Consider the following 21,850-nt stretch of genomic DNA (forward strand, 5'->3'; position numbering starts at 1 on the left):
TTGAATATTTGTCTTTTAATGAACAATACAAAAATCTAAATTGGAATTATTTATAAATATACCACTTTGTACTATTTATTTGTACAGAGTGAATATTTTAGTTTAAATATTGCTACCTCATTTATTTGGCACATATTAAGTACTACCTCTTCTAGGTCTGATTCTGGATGTAAAGATAATTAGGATATGTGGAGGCTCTTAGACTCTTAGGGGGAGTGTGAGTGGGAAGACAAACAACCATATGGTGAGATAAGTTCTCTTATAAGAGGTTTATAGATGACAAACCCAGAGTGAAAGCTATTTCACTGAGCTTTCTCATTATGTCATTATTTTATCACTCTTCCCACTCTTTATTACAGTAAGGAAATAGAGATTTAAAAAGGACGTTTCCCCCAATAACACTGATATTATCTTCTCACCTAAATGTTTCTAAGTAGCTGTCAGGATTTTAGAACCCTGAGAAACTCCCTCACCAACTTAAGTCTTGCTGTTAGGATGTCATCTTGTCCAAAGCGCATTCTCTTTGGATGCCTCAAATCAAGTAAGGTCAAAAGAAATTACTGGTCTCAGAATTTTTTAAAAAGATTTAATTTAGGGACCCCTGGGTGGCTCAGTTGGTTAAGAAGCTGCCTTCAGCTCAGGTCATGATCCCAGCGTCCTGGGATCGAGTCCTACATTGGGCTCCTTGCTCTGCAGGGACCCTGCTTCTCCCTCTGACTCTGCCTGCCACTCTGTCTGCCTGTGCTCGCTCTCGCTCTCTCTCTGACAAATAAATAAATAAAATCTTTTAAAAAAATGATTTAATTTAATTAATTCATTTATTTGATAGAGAATGAGAGAACAAAAGCAGGGGGAGTGGCAGGGGAGGGAGAAGCAGGCTCCCTGCTGAGCAGGGAACCTGCGTGTCGTGTGTCCTGTGTCCTGGGGCTTGATCCCAGGACCCTGAGATCATGACCTGAGCCTGTGGCACATCCACAACCAACTGAACCACCCAGGCACCCCTAATTCAGAATTTTAATAAATGCCTAATACATTTAGAGATCTTAAATAGGCCTAACTCCTGTCTTACCTCTTCATGTCAGAAAGATACAGCTTATTTCTTCTAAGGAATACAGGGCATTAATACCATAGCCTTCTAGGAGTGGCTCAGTCAGTTAAGCATCTGACTTGGGCTCAGGTCATGATCTCAGGGTCCTAAGATTGAGCCCCATGTCAGGCTCCTCACTCAGCAGGGAGTATACTTGTCCCTCTGCCCACCCCCACTCGTTCATTCTCCCCCTCCCTCATAAATAAATGAATAAAATCTTAAAAAACAAACAACCAAAAAAACTAGAGCCTTTTAGCAGAAGAACATTCATTCTTTTTTTGCCCCTTGACCTGGAAAACTACAGTCTTTTTGACCACATGACCCATCCTCAAGTCCCTAGTCACTTTTGAAAAAACTTTTTTCTGTCATCATTGATTAGCTTTATATGATTAGGTTACTAATAATCCCCAATAACTAGAGATTTAGACACAGGCCCTTGTTAAAAGAATGCATTAAAATTTTTTCTTATTTTAAAAAATCGAACAGATGCAGAAGAAGGGATAATAAAACAATGAATCCCCTATATGCCCCTCATCCACTTTTAATGATTGTCAGGATTTTGCAACACTTATTCTCAAAATGGTACATTTCTAAAAGTCTACTGTATGTTGGTTAAAAAACAAAACAAAACATGGTGGGGCACCTGGTGGCTCAGTCAGTTGTGTCCGCCTTTTGATCAGGGTTGTAAGATTAAGTCCTGTGTTGGGCTCGGCACTGGGCATGGAGCCTGCTTAAGATTTCTCTCTCTCCTTCTCCCCCTGCCCCTCTTAACAAAAGAACATGCTTTAAAAGCTTGAAGTAGTCCTTTATGGTCTATATTAGTACTATTTGTACTATATATAGAACTATATTAGAATTGTGTTTGCTCCTTTTTACTAATTTAAATCCTGGCAAAAAGTAATTTTCCGGCCAGTTGGAGGGCTCAAGATTAAAATTGATATGAAGCAATTATATAGTGAAATATCCTGTGTAAAATCTATTACAAAGGCTTTTTAGGGGCTATTAATCAAATTCTAAAGCTTAAAGGAAGGGAATAATTTGTCTTGCCTAAGACATTCTTTGTATATGGATCAAAGGCATTATTCCTGGTAAACTATTTTCAAGAATCCTATGTTACTCAGGTTAAGTGGAATTTCTATATAGGTAAATGGCCAGTTAGAGATATGCATATATATCCTCTTTAGGTTCAGTAAATAAACCTGATGAATTTGGTATCCCTACCTCAAGGAATATTTCATTAAATATTCTAGCTGTTAAGGTTGATAAGTTCAGGGTGCCTGGGTGGCTCAGTGGGTTAAGCCTTTGCCTTTGGCTCTTGTCATGATCTCAGGGTCCTGGGATCAAGTACCACATTGGGCTCTCTGCTGAGCAGGGAGCCTGCTTCCCCCTCTCTCTCTGCCTGTCTCTCTTCCTACTTGTGATCTCTCTCTCTGTCAAATAAAGAAATAAAATCTTTAAAAAAAAAAAAAAGTTTGATAAGTTCACTGAAGTCAGAGCCAGAGAAGAAATTCATCTGAGTAGAAGGGTGATAGTGGTGGGGAGCACCAGTCATAAAGTTGTCCTGGGAATAAGAAATACAGGATTGTGTTCTAACATATCAGGTAGACAAAAAGGAAGTAAAAAAGCAAGACAAAGGGAGGGGCAGAATATACTTAGGAGGAACAAAGGAAAAGTACATTGAAACCTACTACCTAATTCAAGGTATTTAGTAAACCCAGATAGGATAAAAAAAGAAATTAGAGTGAACGGTCAAGAAAACAGTAAATGGGGGTGCCTGGGTGGCTCAGTTATTTAAACGTTTGCCTTCAGCTCGCGTCATGATCCCAGGGACCTGGATCGAGACCCGCATCGGGCTCCCAGCTCAGTGGGGTGTCTGTTTTTCCCTCTCCTTCCTACTCATGCTTTCTCTCTCTCTAATAAATAAATAAATGGAATCTTTTTTTTAAAAAGAAAGTAGTAAATGTGTAAGAATAATTGGATTGAGAGGAGGGGTGGTCACGACATACTGTGTCTGATTTTGAGGATTAACCAGCCTGATCTGAGGGGACGTATAGAAAAACATCCACCATTAGAAATTTTTGCAAGACCACATCTGGAAGCCAAACACAAAAACCTTAGAGCTAGAGCAATTCTTAGAGTTTGGGTTTGTTTTTTTTTTCCCTTTGTTGTTGGCAGGACAAAGGATGGACGGATTAGGGGTAGAGACAGAAGTAATCAGGAAGATTTAGTTAATAAGAATTCTCTATATAGCTAATATGTATAAAGTTACATATTAAAGTGTTGATACTGAGAAAGTTTTATAAATAATATGTGTAACGTGTATATATATTAAGTGTAATGTATATATAAAATAACAAAATGTGGTGATACTTTGACCTCTTAAGTAGCCTTATCCTATTACTAAAAATTAAAGCCCATTTATAAATATGTATTAGACAGAACACCTCAGAGAAAGAGAATCCTTGGACTGAGATGGAGAAAATCAGAGTTTGTGTTCGAAAACGCCCTCTGGGCATGAGGGAGGTACGTCGTGGAGAAATTAATATTATTACCGTAGAAGACAAAGAAACTCTACTTGTTCATGAGAAGAAAGAAGCAGTTGACCTTACACAATATATTCTGCAGGTATAATGCTTTCCTTTTTGTTTGGAACTAATATTATCAAGTGTGTCAACTTTTTGCTTTTATTTGAATGAAAGCATACAAGTTCTAAAATCCAGTTTCTGCTTTGGGTGTTGGCATTCATTCCTGATATAAATCATTAATACCCTGGGCCTTCATTTAAAAAAAATATACAGTGCAGTGGGGGAAACAATAACGTAATTTCTGCACTCTAGGACAATAGAATTGCATCATACATTCACTTAATACATTTTACATGGGTGAAATTATACCTCTTAGCAAAAGTGGGGACTGAGAGGATAAAAAGAATGTAGTGAATTGGCGGTAGGTAGGACGAATCACTGAGTGTATGCCCCGGAATGATTATAAAGTGATCCCACAGTCAGTCTCAATTCTTGCCTGTCTCTCACAGTGTGAACTTTTTCTTCTGTGTGTATGTCTGGAGTTAATGATGGAGGATATGTTTTCAAGCAACAAAGTTCCAGATTGCCACTCAACTGCTTATTTTGATTCTCAGCTTTCTTTGTGCTTAGATATAACTTGGTGGAAATTTAGCTCTTGAACAGGCTACTTTGTATAGGGTAGATTATAGTGCGTAAGTATAATTCAGGGATATGATTTCACTTTTACATCTAACATATAAGTATTTAAATAAAACACTAGTAACTTAGACACATAAGAAGATGTTAATTACCTGCAGAAAGATCCAAAATCTCCGAGGAGAAAGAGTTTGGTATTGAAAGGAACTTATTTCAAGCAAAAAGATATCCTTGCAATAACTTTTCAGTATCCTATGGAAGAAGCAGGCCCATAGATGGAAGCTACCATAATTTAGATACTCTTTTTTTTTTTTTAAGATTTTATTCATTTATTTGACAGATCAGAAGTAGGCAGAGAGGCAGACAGAAAGAGAGAGTGGGAGAAGCAGGCTCCCTGCTGAGCAGAGAGCCCAATGCGGGGCTCGATCCCAGGACCCTGAGATCATGACCTGAGCGGAAGGCAGAGGCTTTAACCCACTGAGCCACCCAGGTGCCCCTAATTTAGATAATCTTATAATTATGAAGCAGTTGTAAATAATCTAAAACAGAGGATTACCCACCAGATGTTAAGATTTGGGAATTCAGGTCTTAATCTGAATCTGCCTCCCTAAACATATTATATTCATACATACTATTCTCTCTCTGTTCTCTTGCCTCAAAACCCAGTGACTGGTAGAGAGAAAAAAAGTGGTGAGTAATGTGTTGTGCTAGCATTTCACCTTAGTTAGCTGAGATTTTAATCTCCTGGAATAAATATGTTAACATTGAAGTCAAATTATTAGCACTTTCCCCCTCTTTTACACATGCATTGTTCAACTTTTTCTTGGTTATCAAAATTGGGTTTCACAGCAACATTCAAAGTAATCCACTGAGTCTTTCTGTGAGCACTAAATTACTAGGTCACTGTATAAACAACCCAATCACTTTAACAGCCTATTGACTGCTGATCAATGCACAGTCTATTAGGTCTAGGTGGGAGGTATTTATTTTGAAGATGGTCTAAATGCCAATTAGTTATGATGTTATCTAGTTCCATGTCTACTTATAACCATAGTAATAGCCCTGTCCAGTCACCATCTATCCAAGAAGTCCTTAATGATGCTTCTGTCACAGTAATTCCCTCAAGGAAGCATTGTCTTATCTTTTGTATTTTTCCATTATCCCAAAACGTAATAACCTTACTTCTTTGTCATTCCCATTGGTCGATACATATTGAACACCCATAGTTTTCATAGCACTTTCTCTGCAGTTTGAACTTTGGACCTTTGCTCTCATAGGTCAGAGTCCTTACCTATCAATGCCATAATACAAGTGCTGAGAGGACTTTTACCCCTTTTTCTTAAGTAGAAAGAAAAAGGAGGTTCATAGCAAACCTAGAAAATAAATATTGGTCCTAGATTCTTTGGGCTTTAATTTTTTAACTTATTCAAGAATTACAACTCTAGTTTTATATATCCATTTAATTAAATATTCTATCCTTTCAAATCTTCTTTTGTTACTTAGTGTGTATATGATCATATACATGCAGTGTGCTTTCCTACTTACCATTAAATTTTGTGTCAATTTGTGAAAAGACAAGGAAACAAATTTGTGTATATTTTATTCCAGCTTTTTTTGTTGTTGTTGTTGTTGTTAAAGATTTTATTTATTTATTTGACAGAGAGACACAGTGAGAGAAGGAACACAAACAGGGGGAGTGGGAGAGGAAGAAACACGCTTCCCACTGAGCAGTCACCCCAATTCGATCCCAGGACCCTGGAATCATGATCTGAGCTGAGGGCAGCCGCTTAACAACTGAGCCACCCAGGGGCTCCCATTCCAGCTTCTTAAATAAAGAAATATATAGAGAGGGGCTAATAATACATTATCTGTAAATTAAAATTTTTTAAAAAAGAAATATATATAGAAAAAAGATAGTTCTAAAATATATCAAAAAGTCAATAGTGGCTATCTCTGGGTAGTAAGATTTATAAATAATTTTATTTTCTTCTCTGTTGTTTTCCATGTTTTTAAATTTTTCTGTAATCAGCATGTTACTTTTATATAAAAAGTAAAAACTGGAGCACCTGGGTGGCTCAGTAGGTTAAAGCTTCTGCCTTCGGCTCAGGTCATTATCCCAGTGTTCTGGGATCGAGCCCCGCATCAGGCTCTCTGCTCGGTGGAGAGCCTGCTTCCTCTTCTCTCTCTCTCTCTCTCTCTCTGCCTGCTTCTATGCCTATTTGTGATCTCTGTCTGTCAAATAAATAAATAAAATTTTTTTTAAAAAGTTAAAACTTTTGAGTAAGATGGATTCACCTATTTAAAATCAAAACATACAAAATGGTATGCAGAGGGGCACCTGGGTGGCTCAGTAGGTTAAGCATCTGCCTTTGGCTCAGGTCATGATCCCAGAGCCCCATATCCCAGAGCCCATATTGGGCTCCCTGCTCAGCCTCAGCAGGGAACCTGCTTCTCCCTCTCCCTCTGTCTGCCATTCCTCCTGCTTGTACTCTCTCTCTCTCTCTGTCAAATAAATAAATAAAATTTTTTTTTTTTTAATTTTTTTAGGGGCGCCTGTGTGGCTCAGTGGGTTAAGCCGCTGCCTTCGGCTCAGGTCATGATCGCAGGGTCCTGGGATCGAGCCCCGCGTCGGGCTCTCTGCTCAGCAGGGAGCCTGCTTCCTTCTCTCTCTCTCTCTCTGCCTGCCTCTCTGCCTGCTTGTGATCTCTCTCTGTCAAATAAATAAATAAACATCTTTAAATTAAAAATAAATAAATAAATATATAAATATATAAATAAAAATTTTTTTAAAAAGTATATGCAGTGAAGTGTCCTGCTAATTGTATTTCCTCCTTGAAGGCAACCACTATTACCTGATCTAAGTCTATCTTTCCAGAGCTATTCTATAAATACAGGTTACTTTTATAATCTGAAAAAACTTATTTAAAAAATAAATTGTGAAACTCTGATCATTACAAGGCTAATAATAAAGTGTATTAATACTAATTAATAAAGTGTATTAACACAACCTAATTGATAAAGCACAATCAAATGAAATATATGCGATGCAAAGGACTATGGAATGTGTATATATATATATGTATAATATTTTATTTTTTATTTTTTATTTTTTTTAAAGATTTTATTTATTTATTTGACAGAGAGAGATCACAGTAGACAGAGAGGCAGGCAGAGAGAGAGAGGGAAGCAGGCTCCCCGCCGAGCAGGGAGCCCGATGCGGGACTCGATCCCAGGACCCTGAGATCATGACCTGAGCCGAAGGCAGCGGCTTAACCCACTGAGCCACCCAGGTGCCCCTATATATGTATAATATTGAGATAGATATCTTGTGCTAGCATTTATTATATTTATGTAATATATGTTAATTATAATCTTGTATGTTTACATATCTTTTATTAAGGATATTTACAGAAGCATTGGGAAAATCAGTACATAAATCTATTGGAAGGAAAGACACTAATACCTTTAATCAGTAAGCGTTTTCTAAGGTTTTTACTCAAGAGGTAAAGTTATTCATAAGTACTCATAGAAAAAGAAAGAATAGCCATATACTCAATGAAGTAAAAGAAAATTTTTTTAAATTTAATGAATTCCCACATTTACTTGTGTTCATTTTTTTCTTATTTTCCTGAGAAATGCCAAAAAATATATTTAAAAATATATTTTACCTTTAATTATTGCCATTTTCAACTTTATTCAAAAATACAATGAACCCCTATGTACCTACAACCCAGCTTCAACAGTTAAAAACATTTTATTCTTGGGACGCCTGGGTGGCTCAGTTGGTTAAGCAGCTGCCTTCGGCTCAGGTCATGATCCCAGCGTCCTGGGATCAAGTCCCATATTAGGCTCCTTGCTCAGCAGGGAGCCTGCTTCTCCCTCTGCCTCTGCCGGCCGTTCTGTCTGCCTGTGCTCGCTCTCTCCCTCTCTCTCTCTGATAAATAAATAAAAAAAAAAAACATTTTATTCTTAAAATCCTATCACATATTACATACCCCTAAAAGCTCACAGTCTGTTTATTGTGCTGCACATTTGATTATTTTCTAGCTTTTGGTGATATTTTCTAACTCATAAATTAAACTTTGTGGCCCCAGTTTCTGCTAAGGTGACCTAACAAATTTCTAATATAATGGTACACAAAATAGAATCAAACCTGGGTAGAATGACCCATGCAATAAATTGGCCCAAATTCACTTTGCTGGATTGTCTCTTAACTGGGTATTTAGAGCAGGCCCAAAAGGTAGCAGAAAAGATCTCATGTCTCGTTCATTGTATATGGACTGCATTTTTATGCTACAGTCAGGCTTGAAATTAGGATTTTTACTCAGACATAGTTGGCTGCCAGTAGCCTCTAAGTTATGCAAATGATTATGTCTGCTGAATTAATGCCTTCCAGACCCAGTTTAATAGGGTCTTCTATCTTTTTCCAGGTTATCATGATTTTTCATTTGGGGATCACCTTGGACTACTTTCTCTCCCCATTGAATCATATGCAGGCAGTTGCCAAATTTTTCATGCCTCCATCTCCTCTATATTTTCATTGTCATCATGGAATTTAGACCTTCTTAACTCACCACTGGATTACCAGTGTCCCTTTTCTTAGTCCATTCACATTGTGAAGCCAGATTAATCTTCCAGTAAAATGGCTCAGATCATCCCTTTCCTTTGCAAAGTTTTTTATTGTCTTCCCACTATTTGCTAAATTAAATATGAACATTCCATCCTTAAGGCTAGTGTCCCAATACCCATGCAGCATAGTCCTAACTCATTATTCTAGCCTTCTGTTTCACCTTTCTACCTACCAAGATCCTATGTTTCAACCACACTCAATCTTCTCTTCCCTAAATGTTCCTTGTGCTTCCCTGATTTGACTGTTGCTCACGTTTTCCTTGTGGCTGGAATATCTTCCCTGCCTCCATCTCTAACTCTTAAATTCCTCATTTTCCTCTACGGCTCTTTCTATGTACAGTCTTTTTCATAATGTCTTTTCCAATCAGAAGGAATATGTTTTTCCCTTGAATTCCACGTGTACTTTATTGCTCAATTTTCTTCTAGCTTAGAATCATTTGTATACTTGTCTGGATTCATATCTTTAGGTGGTGGGGTGGGGTAGAAGTATCTTTGGGCCCTTTGAAGTGCCTCCTGCACTTATACACATTACCAACTGAGCAATAAATGTTCATGGAATTAAAAGCTCAGCTATGAGGGTGCTTGGGTGGGTTCAGTTGGTTTAGTAAGCATTTGTGTTCGGCTCAGGTCATGATCTCCAGGCTCCTGGGATTGAGCCCCATGTTGGGCTCCCTGCTCAGTGGGGAGTCTGCTTCTTCCTCTACCTTCTACCCCCTCCACCTCATGCTCTCTCTGTCTGTCAAATAAATAAAATCTCAAAAAGGAAAGAAAAGCTCAGCTATGTAACCTATGAAATGGAAGTCTTCCTATGGAATTCCCCCAAATTTCAAATATGCTGGCCCTAGCTGGGCTATGAGGATAATCCCTACAGAATTCATTTCTCCTGGACCTAAGGAGGATTGGCTCACTCTCATACTTATCAGTTTACAAAACAAAAATTGTGTGCTTTAGTTTTTATATTGTAAGAACATGTCTACAGAGATCCTCAAGTAGAAGGCGGCCCTGTCATTTGACAGTTATTGCTTATTTATCTCTTGTTTGTCCTAGTTAGTTACTTAATTAGTTAAAAAACATACTTTATTATGCATTAACTAGAATAGTGGTGAAGAAAATCCAGAAAATGTCTCTTTCGATAAAAATCACATTTCTTTTTCAGCATGTTTTTTATTTTGATGAAGTCTTTGGTGAAGCATGCACCAATCGGGATGTATACATGAAGACTACTCACCCACTCATTCAGCATATTTTCAATGGGTATGATAGTCATTATTTGCTTCTCTTGCTTCATACTGTTTTCCATAACAAATTTCTCTATAAGTATCATTTATGTTTTTCAGTTTTTGAATTAGACATGAATTTGTGTTTTAATCTGATGAATTTAGACTCTTCTAAGGAGTGCATTATCTCTATAGGATTTACTTAGCATTCAGAAATTTTCAGCAAAAATATAAGTTGTCAACAATATAATTTCATCAAAGCCCTCAGAATAAAAAGGTATAAGTGGTTTAGTTTGAACTTTTGATAATAGGAATCATGTATTCTGCTGATAGTTCAGTTGCTTTTTTCATTGGCATGGGATAGGTAAGTGACTATCATCTATTTTTTTATACATGTATTTTTTAAATTTTGAAATAATTATTCACAATAAACATAAAATGGGACCAAAAAGGTACTAGGGACCTCTGTTGTTTATTCAAAATATAGGCAGATATAGATAGAAAATGCCAAACAGCCTACTAGTATCACTGATTCCAGAGTAGTTTGACTTTTTAAAAATAATTTTTATAACTTTAAAAATATTGAGGTATAATTCACATAAAATTAGATGCACAGATCTTAAGAAGTATTCAGTTTTGATGAGTTTTGATAGTTGTATATATCCAAGTAATCAATACCTCGAACAAGATAATAGACCATTCCCATCATCCCAGAGAGTTCTCTCACGTCCCCTTTTAGTAAGCCTCTACTTTCACCCTCAGGTTTTATAGAATCACTGACCTGCTTTCCATCACTATAGATTAGTTTTGCCTGTTCTAGAACGTTACAGAAATAGAATCATTCCTATATAGGTTCTTTTATGCTTGGCTTATCATGTTTTTTGATATTAGTACGTGTTGCATGTATCCATAGTTTTTATTGCTGAGTAATACTCCCTTCTATGAATATACCACAACTTATCTAATTTCCTGTTGATGGACATTTGAGTTATTTCCAGTTTGGGATTATTGTGAATAAAGCTGTATGAACATTCTTGTACAAGTCTTTATCTTGGACATGTTTTCATTTATCTTGAGTGAAACCTGGAAAGGGAATCTCTGGGGTCATAGGATAGGTGTGTGTTTATAAGAAAGTGTATAACAGGGGTACCTGGGTGGCTCAGTGGGTTAAAGCTTCTGCCTTCGGCTCAGGTCATGATCCCAGAGTCCTGGGATCAAGCCCCGCATCAGGCTCTCTGCTCAGCAGGGAGCCTGCTTCCTCCGTCTCTCTCTGCCTGCCTTTCTGCCTACTTATGATCTCTGTCAAATAAATTAAAAAAAAAAAAGAAAGTGTAAAACAGTTTTCCATACACCCATTTTCTATTCCCAACAGCAATTTATGTGAATTGCATTTCTTTCTTTTCTTTTTTCTTTTTTTTTTTTTTGAGATTTATTTATTTATTTGAGAGAGAGAGCGTGGACAAGAGTGTGGCAGGCAGGGGCAGCCTGTGAGTGGCATTTCTACATCCTCACCATATTTGGTGTTGTCAGTCTTCTTTATTTTAGTCACTCTAGTGAGAATGTAACTTGATCGCATTGTGGTTTGAATTTTAATTTCCCAAATGCCTAATGATATTGAGAATCTTTTCATATGCTCATTGGCTATTCAGATAACCATTTGACTAATTTTTTTGTTTCCTTTTTATTGTTTTATAGACATCACTAAAACTCTCTTTTATTCTGAGCAGGCTGAAAAAATGAAATACCTTTCAGGTTCAGTTTCTTTTGTGCCAAATCTAGGGAGTACTTTTTAAGAGAGCAAGTTTCTAAAGTTAGAATTTGAATGTTAAAACAGTACCAGTTGAAGAATAAAAGGTGGGGGTGCCTGGGTGGCTCAGTGGGTTAAAGCCTCTGCCTTTGGCTCGGGTCATGATCCCAGGGTCCTGGGATCGAGCCCCGCATCAGGTTCTTTGCTTAGCGGGGAGCCTGCTACCCTCTCTCTCTGCCTGCCTCTCTGCCTACTTGTGATCTCTGTCAGATAAATAAGTAAAACCTTTTAAAAAATAAAATAAAGTAAAATAAAATGTGCAGGGGCACCTGGGTGGTTCAGTCACTTGAGCTTTGGACTCTTGATTTTGCCTCAGGTCATGTCTCAGGGTGGTGAGATTGAGCTCCCCATGGGAGTCTGCTTGAGATTCTCTTCCTCTCCCTTCCTCTCTGCTTTCCGCCTCCCCCTCCCCACCCCGCTTATGCACACATGCCTGTGTGCTCGCTTTCTCTCTCTCAAATAAATAGATAAATCTTTAAAAAAGAGGTACAAGTTAAATGCATCCATTCTACAAAGGGTAATAAGAGATTTTTCATACCCATATTTGTTGTTTTTCAAAAAGCTCATCACTAAAATGTTCAGAAGATGGGGGACCTGGGTCGGCTCAGTTGGTTAAACTTCTGACTCTTGATTTCTGCTCAGGTTACGATATCTCAGTTGTGAGATCAAGTCCCGTGTTGGGCTCTGCACTGGGTGTGGAGCCTTTTTGGGATTCTCATTTTCCCTCTCCCCTTACCCTACTCGCATTTTCTTTTGTCTTTCTCTCTCTTAAAAAAAAGAAAAAAGTTCAGAAGATAAGGTTGATATTATTCTTTGGTCTCATTCTGCTGCATCTTTAGTATGTTCACGTTTTCCTCCTTTAATCCTTTTACTCACTGTGCCTCTGCCCCTGTGTTCAAGCACCTACACAGCCAGGAGCCTAGATTCAAAAGACAACAAGTAACTGGTCTCTGCTTAAGCAGCTCAGATATAGTTAGCTACTATCTCTTTCTTCTCACACTTCGATGGTTCCTTTGCTCTTGTCCTCTTACTCATTCCTTGATTTCTTTCTGGCTTCAGGCTCCTTTCTTCATGTTCATCTCTTTGCCCACCTTCAGTATCCCCCACTTCTGTGTCTGTACATAGACTTTTCTTCTTGGTGCAAGTAGCCACTTTTTTTTTTTTTTTAAGATTTTATTTATTTCACAGACAGAGATCACAAGTAGGCAGAGAGGCAGGGAGAGGGAGAAGCAGGCTCCCCACTGAGCGGAGAGCCCAGTGTGGGGCTCAATCCCAGGATCTTGAGATCATGACTTGAGCCGAAGGCAGAGGCCTTAACCCACTGAGCCACCCAGGTGCCCCGCAAGTAGCTACTTTTATCATTAACCCATGTGATTCCTGTTCAAGAGTCTGCGATAGCTGCTTACTAGTTGACATTATGGTCACTTTCTATTCTGTGCTTCATAGTTGGGCCTCTGATACTCAGATAATCTTGGCCTGTAGCTTCTCTGAAAACACGTGATTGGCAGGTTAGTCTCCCAGCTCTTCTGTCCACCATTCTGCAGTTCCTCAGATTCCATTCTGCTGTTCTTCACATTCATGCCCATGCACGTACCCACCCACACACAGGAATAGTGATTCTTACTTAGAATCACATGATGTCAGGCCTAGAAGTGATCTTGAAAATCAAGTAACCATTAATTTATTAATGAAAGTGAAAACTGAGGTCCTTTGAAAAGCCCTTTTGTAAGTCCTTCCTCCAATATTTTGCTTACACTGATTTTTACCTCAGTCTAAACTTACTTAATTTTTTTTAAAGATTTTTATTTATTTATTTGACAGAGAGAGATCACGAGTAGGCAGAGAGGCAGGCAGAGAGAGAGGGGGAAGCAGGCTCCCCGCTGAACAGACAGCCCTGATGCAGGACTCGATCCCAGGACCCTGAGACCATGACCCAAGCCAAAGGCAGAGACTCAATCTACTGAGCCACCTAGGCATCCCATAAACTTACTTAAATTTATGAGTAGTCAGTACCACCATGTTCATCATATGGTCTTCCATTGTTTATTGTATTTATTTTAATTCTCTTTTACTTCTTTCATCAAGATTACCTTTTAGGATTAAGGCAAAAATCATCTTCTCCAGAATTCTGTAGGGCATGGGGTCCTTATCTTATGGTATAACCAGTTCCATTAAAAAATTCCTATTAAAAAACTCGTGTACTGCTTTGAGAATATTTTTTCTTCTTCCGTTGTTTTTATAAGGTAAACCCCTCCTCTCCTTAAAGGATTGTATGCTTATAGCTGAATTTTATCAGCTATAAACAGGATTCTGTTTCTGAGTTTTGTCATGAAAAATCTATGTGTATATTAGCATTTTTCTTTGTATATATGTTATACAAATGACTTTTTCCCCTAGAGGCAATGCCACTTGCTTCGCATATGGACAGACAGGTGCTGGGAAGACCTATACCATGATAGGAACTCATCAGAACCCAGGACTCTATGCCCTGGCTGCCAAAGACATCTTCAGGCAACTAGAAGTGTCCCAGCCGAGAAGGCCCCTCTTCGTGTGGATCAGCTTCTATGAAATCTACTGTGGACAACTTTATGACCTCTTAAATAGAAGGAAAAGGTACTGATTATGAGTGGGAAACTATATATTTGTGGATCATTGTTTTAGGCCAGAGTCCCACAGAATCACTGACTCATGGGATTTGATGCGAGGCCTTGTTATATTAGTGCCTTTTTGTGAAATCAGTCTCCTGAATCTTATAAATATTTTTTAAACTGCCAGTTCACCTAGAAAGAAAAATGTAAATTAACCTTCCATTAGTATTTTTTTTAAGTGATCAATATCCTGATGTTTATCACAAGACTATCCCTTTTATTTTGGTCTATGAAAAAGGTCATGATTTCAGGAAGTCAGGATATCAACATGTACTTAAATTCCTTCCTGCTCTTTTGACCTATTATTACACTGGAAGAACTATAAATAATGTTTCCTGCTTTCTTATTTTTTTTTCTTTCAACAATCTTAGGGTAAGCTTAATGATAGTTTTCTGAAATCAGTAAAAAGAAAGTCTGTCTTCTTCACATTAGACTTTTAGCTCTTGTAAGTCTTAAGCTGTTGCCCTTGCAACATAACACAGTAATTTAGAAATGGATTCATCAACTGACTTTAATCCCTATTGTATTTTTCTGGTATAAAGTTTGTTTAGGTTGAAACAGATGGCTTTAATTGAGCAAGAAGCAGTGAAGTTGTGAAGGTAGCAACTGACTGGGAGAAGGAGATGGAATAGGGGAGGTGGAAGGATAAAAGGGTATCATAATAGAATTAACCAGATCTGTGACATGGTGGGAGCAGCCACACCAAGTGGAGAGAGTTAAGGCTAAGCACAGTGGAAGGCTGGGGAAGCCAAATCAATTACAAAAGCTAGCCCCCAGCAAAGGTATCCTAGCCCCTACAGAGCTGTTCAAAAGGATGTGCAAATTCCACGTGCTTCAGGCACGCATTGGAATGGGGGGGTGGGGATAGATAGGCAGCAGAGTTCAGTAGGGAGAGCATGTTAGGGCAGGCCTCCATGGTAGAGGGGCACTAGGATATTGAGTTGGGAAACTGGAGAATCCAGCAACTAGGCCTGGGCAGACCACCATCTGTGGACTATTTCAAAGAAAAGAGGACCTTTGGGTATGCTACAGTTCAGAGAATGTACAGGTGTTCAGGGTTCAGTCCTGACATGGCAACTACCAAATAAGGGAGGGTTCCGCTCTGGGTTTGCTTTGGAGAGGAGTTGCTTTTCTTTTCTACCCTCTCTGTTGGTTTTGAAGCCTCAGGTTAGCTCAAGCACAGCGGCTCTTCCAAGCCCCAGCACTCTTACTTAGGAGCCCTTTCCAGTCAAAAATGTAGCCTGGCACTGGGAAGCTAGAGTGTCTGGCTCTGGGGCTCTCAAACAGACCAGTTTCAACCACCAGCCACTGACGACATCCAAAGGCAGAAAACTGAGTGGTGGTGAAACAAGAAAGGAATTTATTTCAGTGAGGCCAGCACCAAGAAGACAGCCGACTACTAACATTTCAGAGACTGCCTCCAACATGCCAAAAATACTACTCCTAGGGTTTTGTTGTTGTTTTTGATTTTCTTAAAGATTTTATTTATTTGAGAGAGAAAGAGCACAAATGAGGAAAGGGGCAGAGGGAGAGGGAGAAGCAGATTCTCTGCTGAGCTGGGAGCCTGATGCAGTACCTGGCTCCATCCCAGGACCCTGAGATTATGAACTGAGCCAAAGACAGCTGCTTAATCCAACCAACTGAGCGCCCCCAGTCCGCCCCCCCCACCACCTTTTTTTAACTTTTAGGTTTATATAAGGAAAATACAGGACAAAAGTTGGTGGGTACAAGCAGCTGGGTTGTGAAGGTCAAGTTGATCATTGTCTTGGGGTCAATCATGGGTGGGGTCTTGGTGGCTCAGGGCAGTCCTTCTTGGTTGAGGGGATAGTGGGGGTAATTTGGGTCCCCTTATAGGGATGCTATGCCTGTAGGGTCTTTTAGTGAAGAGATAAGCTGGAAAGAACTTAATCAATTAGGAATTTTGAGGTCAAAATGGAGGTAATCGAAATCCTCTTTGTGTAAAGAACGGTTGGCAGGAAAATAAAAGCTGTTGTGCTCTGTGTGTGTGTGTGTGTGTGTGTGTGTGTGTGTCTGTCTGTCTGTACATTAGTTTGGGTGAAGGGACAGTCAGGATATCTAGTCAGCTATTTCTGAGTGCAGTTCTTTAATGAATTACTCAGATATACTGCCCTGTATATTTGCATTCTTTAATTGTAGCCAAGGGGATGGGATGTGCTAATTCCTTGCTTTGAAGTTTCTTTTTAGGGCTCACTAGGGAAGACCCACACTTATTCTGTAAGTGTCTTGAGCTGTGGGTTTTTCTTTTTGTTTTTATATCTCTGGTTAGTTGGCTAATATCTCTTTTACCTGTCTCACTGGTACTTCTGAAATCTCCTGTTTCACTGATGGCACCCTTTCTTTTTATTTAAGTTATTATGCTTTATCCTCTTTATCTTTTATTTTTTTTTTATTTTTTATTTTTTAAAAGATTTTTATTTATTTGTTAGAGAGAGAGATACAGAGCGCAAGCACAGGCAGACAGAGTGGCAGGCTAGAGGCAGAGGGAGAAGCAGGCTCCCTGCCAAGCAAGGAGCCCAATGTGGGACTCGATCCCAGGATGCTGGGATCACGACCTGAGCCGAAGGCAGCTGCTTAACCAACTGAGCCACCCAGGCGTCCCTATCTTTTACTTTTTTAATAAATAATATTTCCTAAAAGTAATAGCAAGATTTGGCAAAGGTAAACAGAAACATATATGCTCAGTGCAACTCTTTTTTTCAAATTATTATTATTTTTTTTTTTTGGACAGGGAGAGAGTACAAGCAGGGGGAGTGGCAGGGAGAGGGAGAAGCAGGCTTCCACTGAGTAGAGAGCCCAATGTGAGGCTTGATCCCAGGACTCTGGGATCATGACCTTAGCCAAAGGCAGATGCTTAACCAGCTGAGTCATCCAGGTGCTCCCTCAGACCATCTCTTAAGCTAGAAACCAAAGCTTATGATCTTCAAATTAACTTTTTTTTTTTAAGATCTAATTGGTTTTACTAAACAATTCATGAATTGGGCATCATTCCATCTAGCAAGTACAGGGGATGTCCAAGGAATTATACAAAATGGAAAGGAGGGTGGACCAAGAAAGTAGCAAAAGAAAAGAAAAGATGGTTCCAGGCAAGATCACCTTCCTTTGTGGGGAAGGGAAGGGGGTCTTATTACGTGAATTATCTCATTTCCCTTTAGGGGGGATAGAGAGGGCCCATGTGACAGATTACCTCACTGGTGCTTATCAGAAAATTTCTGACTGATGGGTTTAAGACACATTTCTGGGGGAGGTTGAAACTGCAATTATGTAAGGTATGAAGTTCCAAATTAACTCATAAAAGTAGAGGTTAAATTGTTTTTATACCCCTACATAAGAAGTGATAGAAATTTATTTCTTACTTATAAGATTTAAAAATCTAACAGTACATTTTGGGCTGTCCATTAGGAACTTTTCTGGGGTGAGCTCATGGTGTAGGGCCTAAAAAGTATGTTCAGGAATGACATGAGGGCTCTGAAAGCTAGAGCCTTCTTTTATTCCAGAAACCTAACTGTTCCAATAGTTGTTTTCTGATAGGTTACAGGGATTGGTGAAGCTGTTTTCCTCCAGTCCTTCTGCAAAAATTTGGAAGTTTGGTGTGAAACCTAAACTAAGAAAAAAAAGGTACCTGAGTAGTTCAGTTGGTTAGTCCGACTCTTGCTTTCTGCTCAGGTCATAATCTCAGGGTCGTGGGAATGACCCCCGCGTCAGACTCCCCACTCAGCGGGGAGTTTGCTTGTCCCTCTCTTTTCTTCCCCCACATCCCTCTCTCTTTCAAATAATGAATAAATCTTTAAAAATTAAAAAAAAATTTTTTTCATTTAAAAAAAATGAAAAATCATTTTCTTTTTTGGCTATATAGTGGAATTCCATTCTTAACCTCAATCACTATTTTACTAAGGGAGAAAAATAATCTTAGAGTCTTTAATAGATTTAATATGTGCCCCTTGATATATCTGATTTAGTGATGATGATAGACTATAATCTTACATATAGGCCTGAGAAATTCAGTTAGAGCACCAGATCTCCCTTTCTCCTTTGGAAGATGTATCAAGACTCCTTAAGTTGGAAATAAAGTAGAATCCCATATATACTGGCTTAAGCTATTTAGGGAAGTCTTTTTTTTTTTTTTAAGATTTTATTTATTTATTTGACAGACAGAGATCACAAGTAGGCAGAGAGGCAGGCAGAGAGAGGAGGAAGCAGGCTTCCCGCTGAGCAGAGAACCCAATGTGGGGCTCAATCCCAGGACCCTGGGATCATGAACTGAGCCGAAGGCAGAGGCTTTAACCCACTGGGCCCACCCAGGCGCCCCAGGGAAGTCTTTTGCTCAAATAACTAGAATGCCTAGAGGAGAATTAGACCATAGGACCTGTTTATTTTAGGAACTCAGGAATGTTATAAGAACCCAATTTCTTTGCTCAGCTCTGTCTTCTATGATATTAGCTTCCAAAACTGGCTCTCTGGTGGATATAGAATGGCTGGCACCGCTCCCAGGACTACACATACTCTCACTTCCAGAAAGATAGAGCAGCAGCATCTCACTCCCAGGCACCTAACAACCAGAAACTAGGACTTTATTTTGATTGGACCAGCAGAGATCCCATATCCAGTCCTGAGCCAATCACTGAAGCCATAAATATACCCTCCACTGATTGGTATAGGTCTGAATCCTATGATCATTCTTTTCATTGTAGTTAAAGATCCTGACTTGTTTACAGCAGTTAAAGACCATCTCTGAAGCCCGGGGCTGGGGTCAAGGAGGTGTGGGAGTGGGCGGGAGGATACATATCAATCTCACTCAAATAACAGAACTGCTCCCTAATTGTAGAATAATGGAATGTTTTCTGGGGAGGCAAGAACAAAGTTCCTCATAGCAGGTCTGCCATACCAACCATGTTCTTGTATCTGCAGGCTCTTTGCAAGAGAAGATAGCAAGCACGTGATACAGATAGTGGGACTGCAAGAGCTTCAGGTGGATAGTGTGGACCTCCTCTTAGAGGTAACTCTTCTTTCCTTACTACCTACCCCAGACACACACACAGTAGCCTAAGTACAGGGAAAGAATTCATTTTGCTATTTAGCAAATATAATAGACTCAGATTTAGCCAAATGGCCATGACAAGCATGCCACTTCAACATTTGTAAAATGTGAGTCCTCTGAGAGGATAGCTCCCTTCTCTACAGGGCTGTGGAGCATGGGGAGAACCTAATGCACGACCAGGGTACTTTTGTGCTAGTTTCACAGGCTGCTAATGTATAGATTTCTATGGTAGTAGGAAAAGCTGCTGGAGACAAATGGCTTTACTTTAAGTAAAAATTGTTAACAGGTAAGGGGGGTTCCTGACTGGCTCAGTCAGTAGAGAATGTGGCTCTTGATCTCAGGGTTGTGAGTTTAAGCCCATTTTAGGTGCAGAGATTACTTTAAAAAAAATTTTTTTTAATAGGTAATACTTTTACCTGGGTTTAAAAATTCAAGAGACACAGGGGTGCCTGGGTAGCTCATTCCATTGAGCATCTGACTCAACCACTCAGATCATGATCTCAGGAGCACAAGAACAAGCCCGGGCTGGGCTCCATGCTCAGCATGGAATCTGCCTGTTCCTCCCCGCTGCTGGTTCTTGTTCTCTAAAACAAACAAACAAACAAACAAATAAAAATCTTTGGGAAAAAAATTCAAGAGTTACAATGAAAATATTCCTTCCATTCTCTTTTCCAAACTGAAGCGACTAATTTTAAAGTTTCTTTTTTTTATACCCTTCCAAAGGTTTTTTCTCAGAGATATTTTTAAATCTTCTTTTAAAAGTTATCTTTTGGGGGCGCCTGGGTGGCTTAGTGGGTTAAAGCCTCTGCCTTCGGCTCAGGTCATGATCCCAGGGTCCTGGGATCGAGCCCCACATCGGGCTGTCTGCTCAGCGGGGAGCCTGCTTCCTCTCTCTCTGCTTGCCTCTCTGCCTACTTGTGATCTCTCTCTGTCAAATAAATAAAATCTTAAAAAAAAAAAAAAAAGAGTTATCTTTTGGGGTGCCCGGGTGTCTCAGTCAGTTAAGCATCTGCCTTCAGCTCAGGTCATAATGCTAGAGTCCTAGAATCAGTCCCACATCAGGCTTCTTGCTCAGCATGGAGTCTGCTTCTCACTCTCCCACTCCTTCTGTGCTCTCTCTCTCAAATGAATAAATAAAAATCTTAAATAAATAAATGTTATCTTTTAACACTTTTCATTATTAGATATAAACCTTACAAAAATACTAAGAAGATAGAAAAATAAAGGCCACCTCCCACTTACTATATACAATTCCCCATTCCCCACTGAGATATCTACTGTTAACAGTTTAAAATATAAAAACAAAACAAAACACTACACAGTTTAAAACATTTAAATTTTTTTCTGTACTGGGAATTTATTAATTTATGTACAAATATATTTTTGGTGACTCTTCCTTTAATGCAGTGGTCCTCAACCCTAGCTTTACATTGTGTCTTTAGGGAGCTTTTTTCCCTTCAAGTAAAAAAATGGTTTAACCATTTTTATTGTGAAAAATAGCACTCTACAGTAAAATGCTTAAAGCCTAAATGTGTTTAATATAAAGAAACAAACTTTTTTTCTTTTTTAAGATTTTACTCATTTGTTTGAGAGAGAGACAGAGATAGTGAGCCAGGAGAAGAGGGAGAAGCAGAGGAGTCTGAGGCAGAGCTCAATCCCAGGACCCTGGGATCATGACCTAAGCCAAAGACAGATGCTTAACTGACTGAGCCACCCAGGCACCCCAAGAAACAAGCACCTTTATAATCATTACCCAGATTAAGAGATAGAACATTTTAGGGGTGCCTGGGTGGCTCAGTTGGTTAAGTGTCTGCCTTCAGCTTGGGTTATGATCCCAGGGTCCTGGGATGGAGTCCCCCATCGGGCTCCCTCTCGGGGAGTCTGCTTCTCCCTCTCCTTCTGCCCCTTTCCCTGCTTGTTCTCTCTCTCTCTCTCTCTCTCAAATACATAAATAAAATCTTAAAAAAAAAATAAATAGAACATTTTAGCACCCCATAAACCCCTATACAAATTTCCAGTCACAGTCCCCTATAATCCTGATGTTTATGCTGATCACTTTTTTTTTTTTTTAAAGATTTATTCATTTAGGTGTGCCTGGGTGGCTCAGTTGGTTAAGCGGCTGCCTTCAGCTCAGGTCATGATTCCAGGGTCCTAGAATGGAGCCCTACATCAGGCTTTCTGCTCAGCAGAGAGCCCTCCCTCTCCCTCTGTATGTCGCTCTGCTTACTATCTCTCTGTCAAATAA

At 39.2% G+C, this 21,850-nt stretch overlaps 1 protein-coding gene across 6 annotated transcripts in view; it reads left to right on the top strand.

Annotated features, from left to right (window-relative positions):
• KIF24 (kinesin family member 24) overlaps window positions 1-21,850 on the top strand; it is a 106,040-nt gene that overhangs the window by 41,156 nt on the left and 43,034 nt on the right. For 5 of the 6 annotated variants that reach the window (XM_032308363.1, XM_032308364.1, XM_032308365.1 and 2 more), the window contains 4 exons: window positions 3,523-3,712; window positions 10,034-10,131; window positions 14,299-14,514; window positions 19,476-19,563. In XM_032308363.1, the coding sequence (XP_032164254.1) occupies window positions 3,523-3,712; window positions 10,034-10,131; window positions 14,299-14,514; window positions 19,476-19,563 (592 nt within the window). The remainder of the gene's footprint in view (window positions 1-3,522; window positions 3,713-10,033; window positions 10,132-14,298; window positions 14,515-19,475; window positions 19,564-21,850) is intronic. The other variant, XM_032308369.1, reaches the window with a different exon arrangement.

This window comes from Mustela erminea, chromosome 12 (genome assembly GCF_009829155.1).
Source record: "Mustela erminea isolate mMusErm1 chromosome 12, mMusErm1.Pri, whole genome shotgun sequence".
Classification (NCBI taxonomy): Eukaryota; Metazoa; Chordata; class Mammalia; order Carnivora; family Mustelidae; genus Mustela; species Mustela erminea.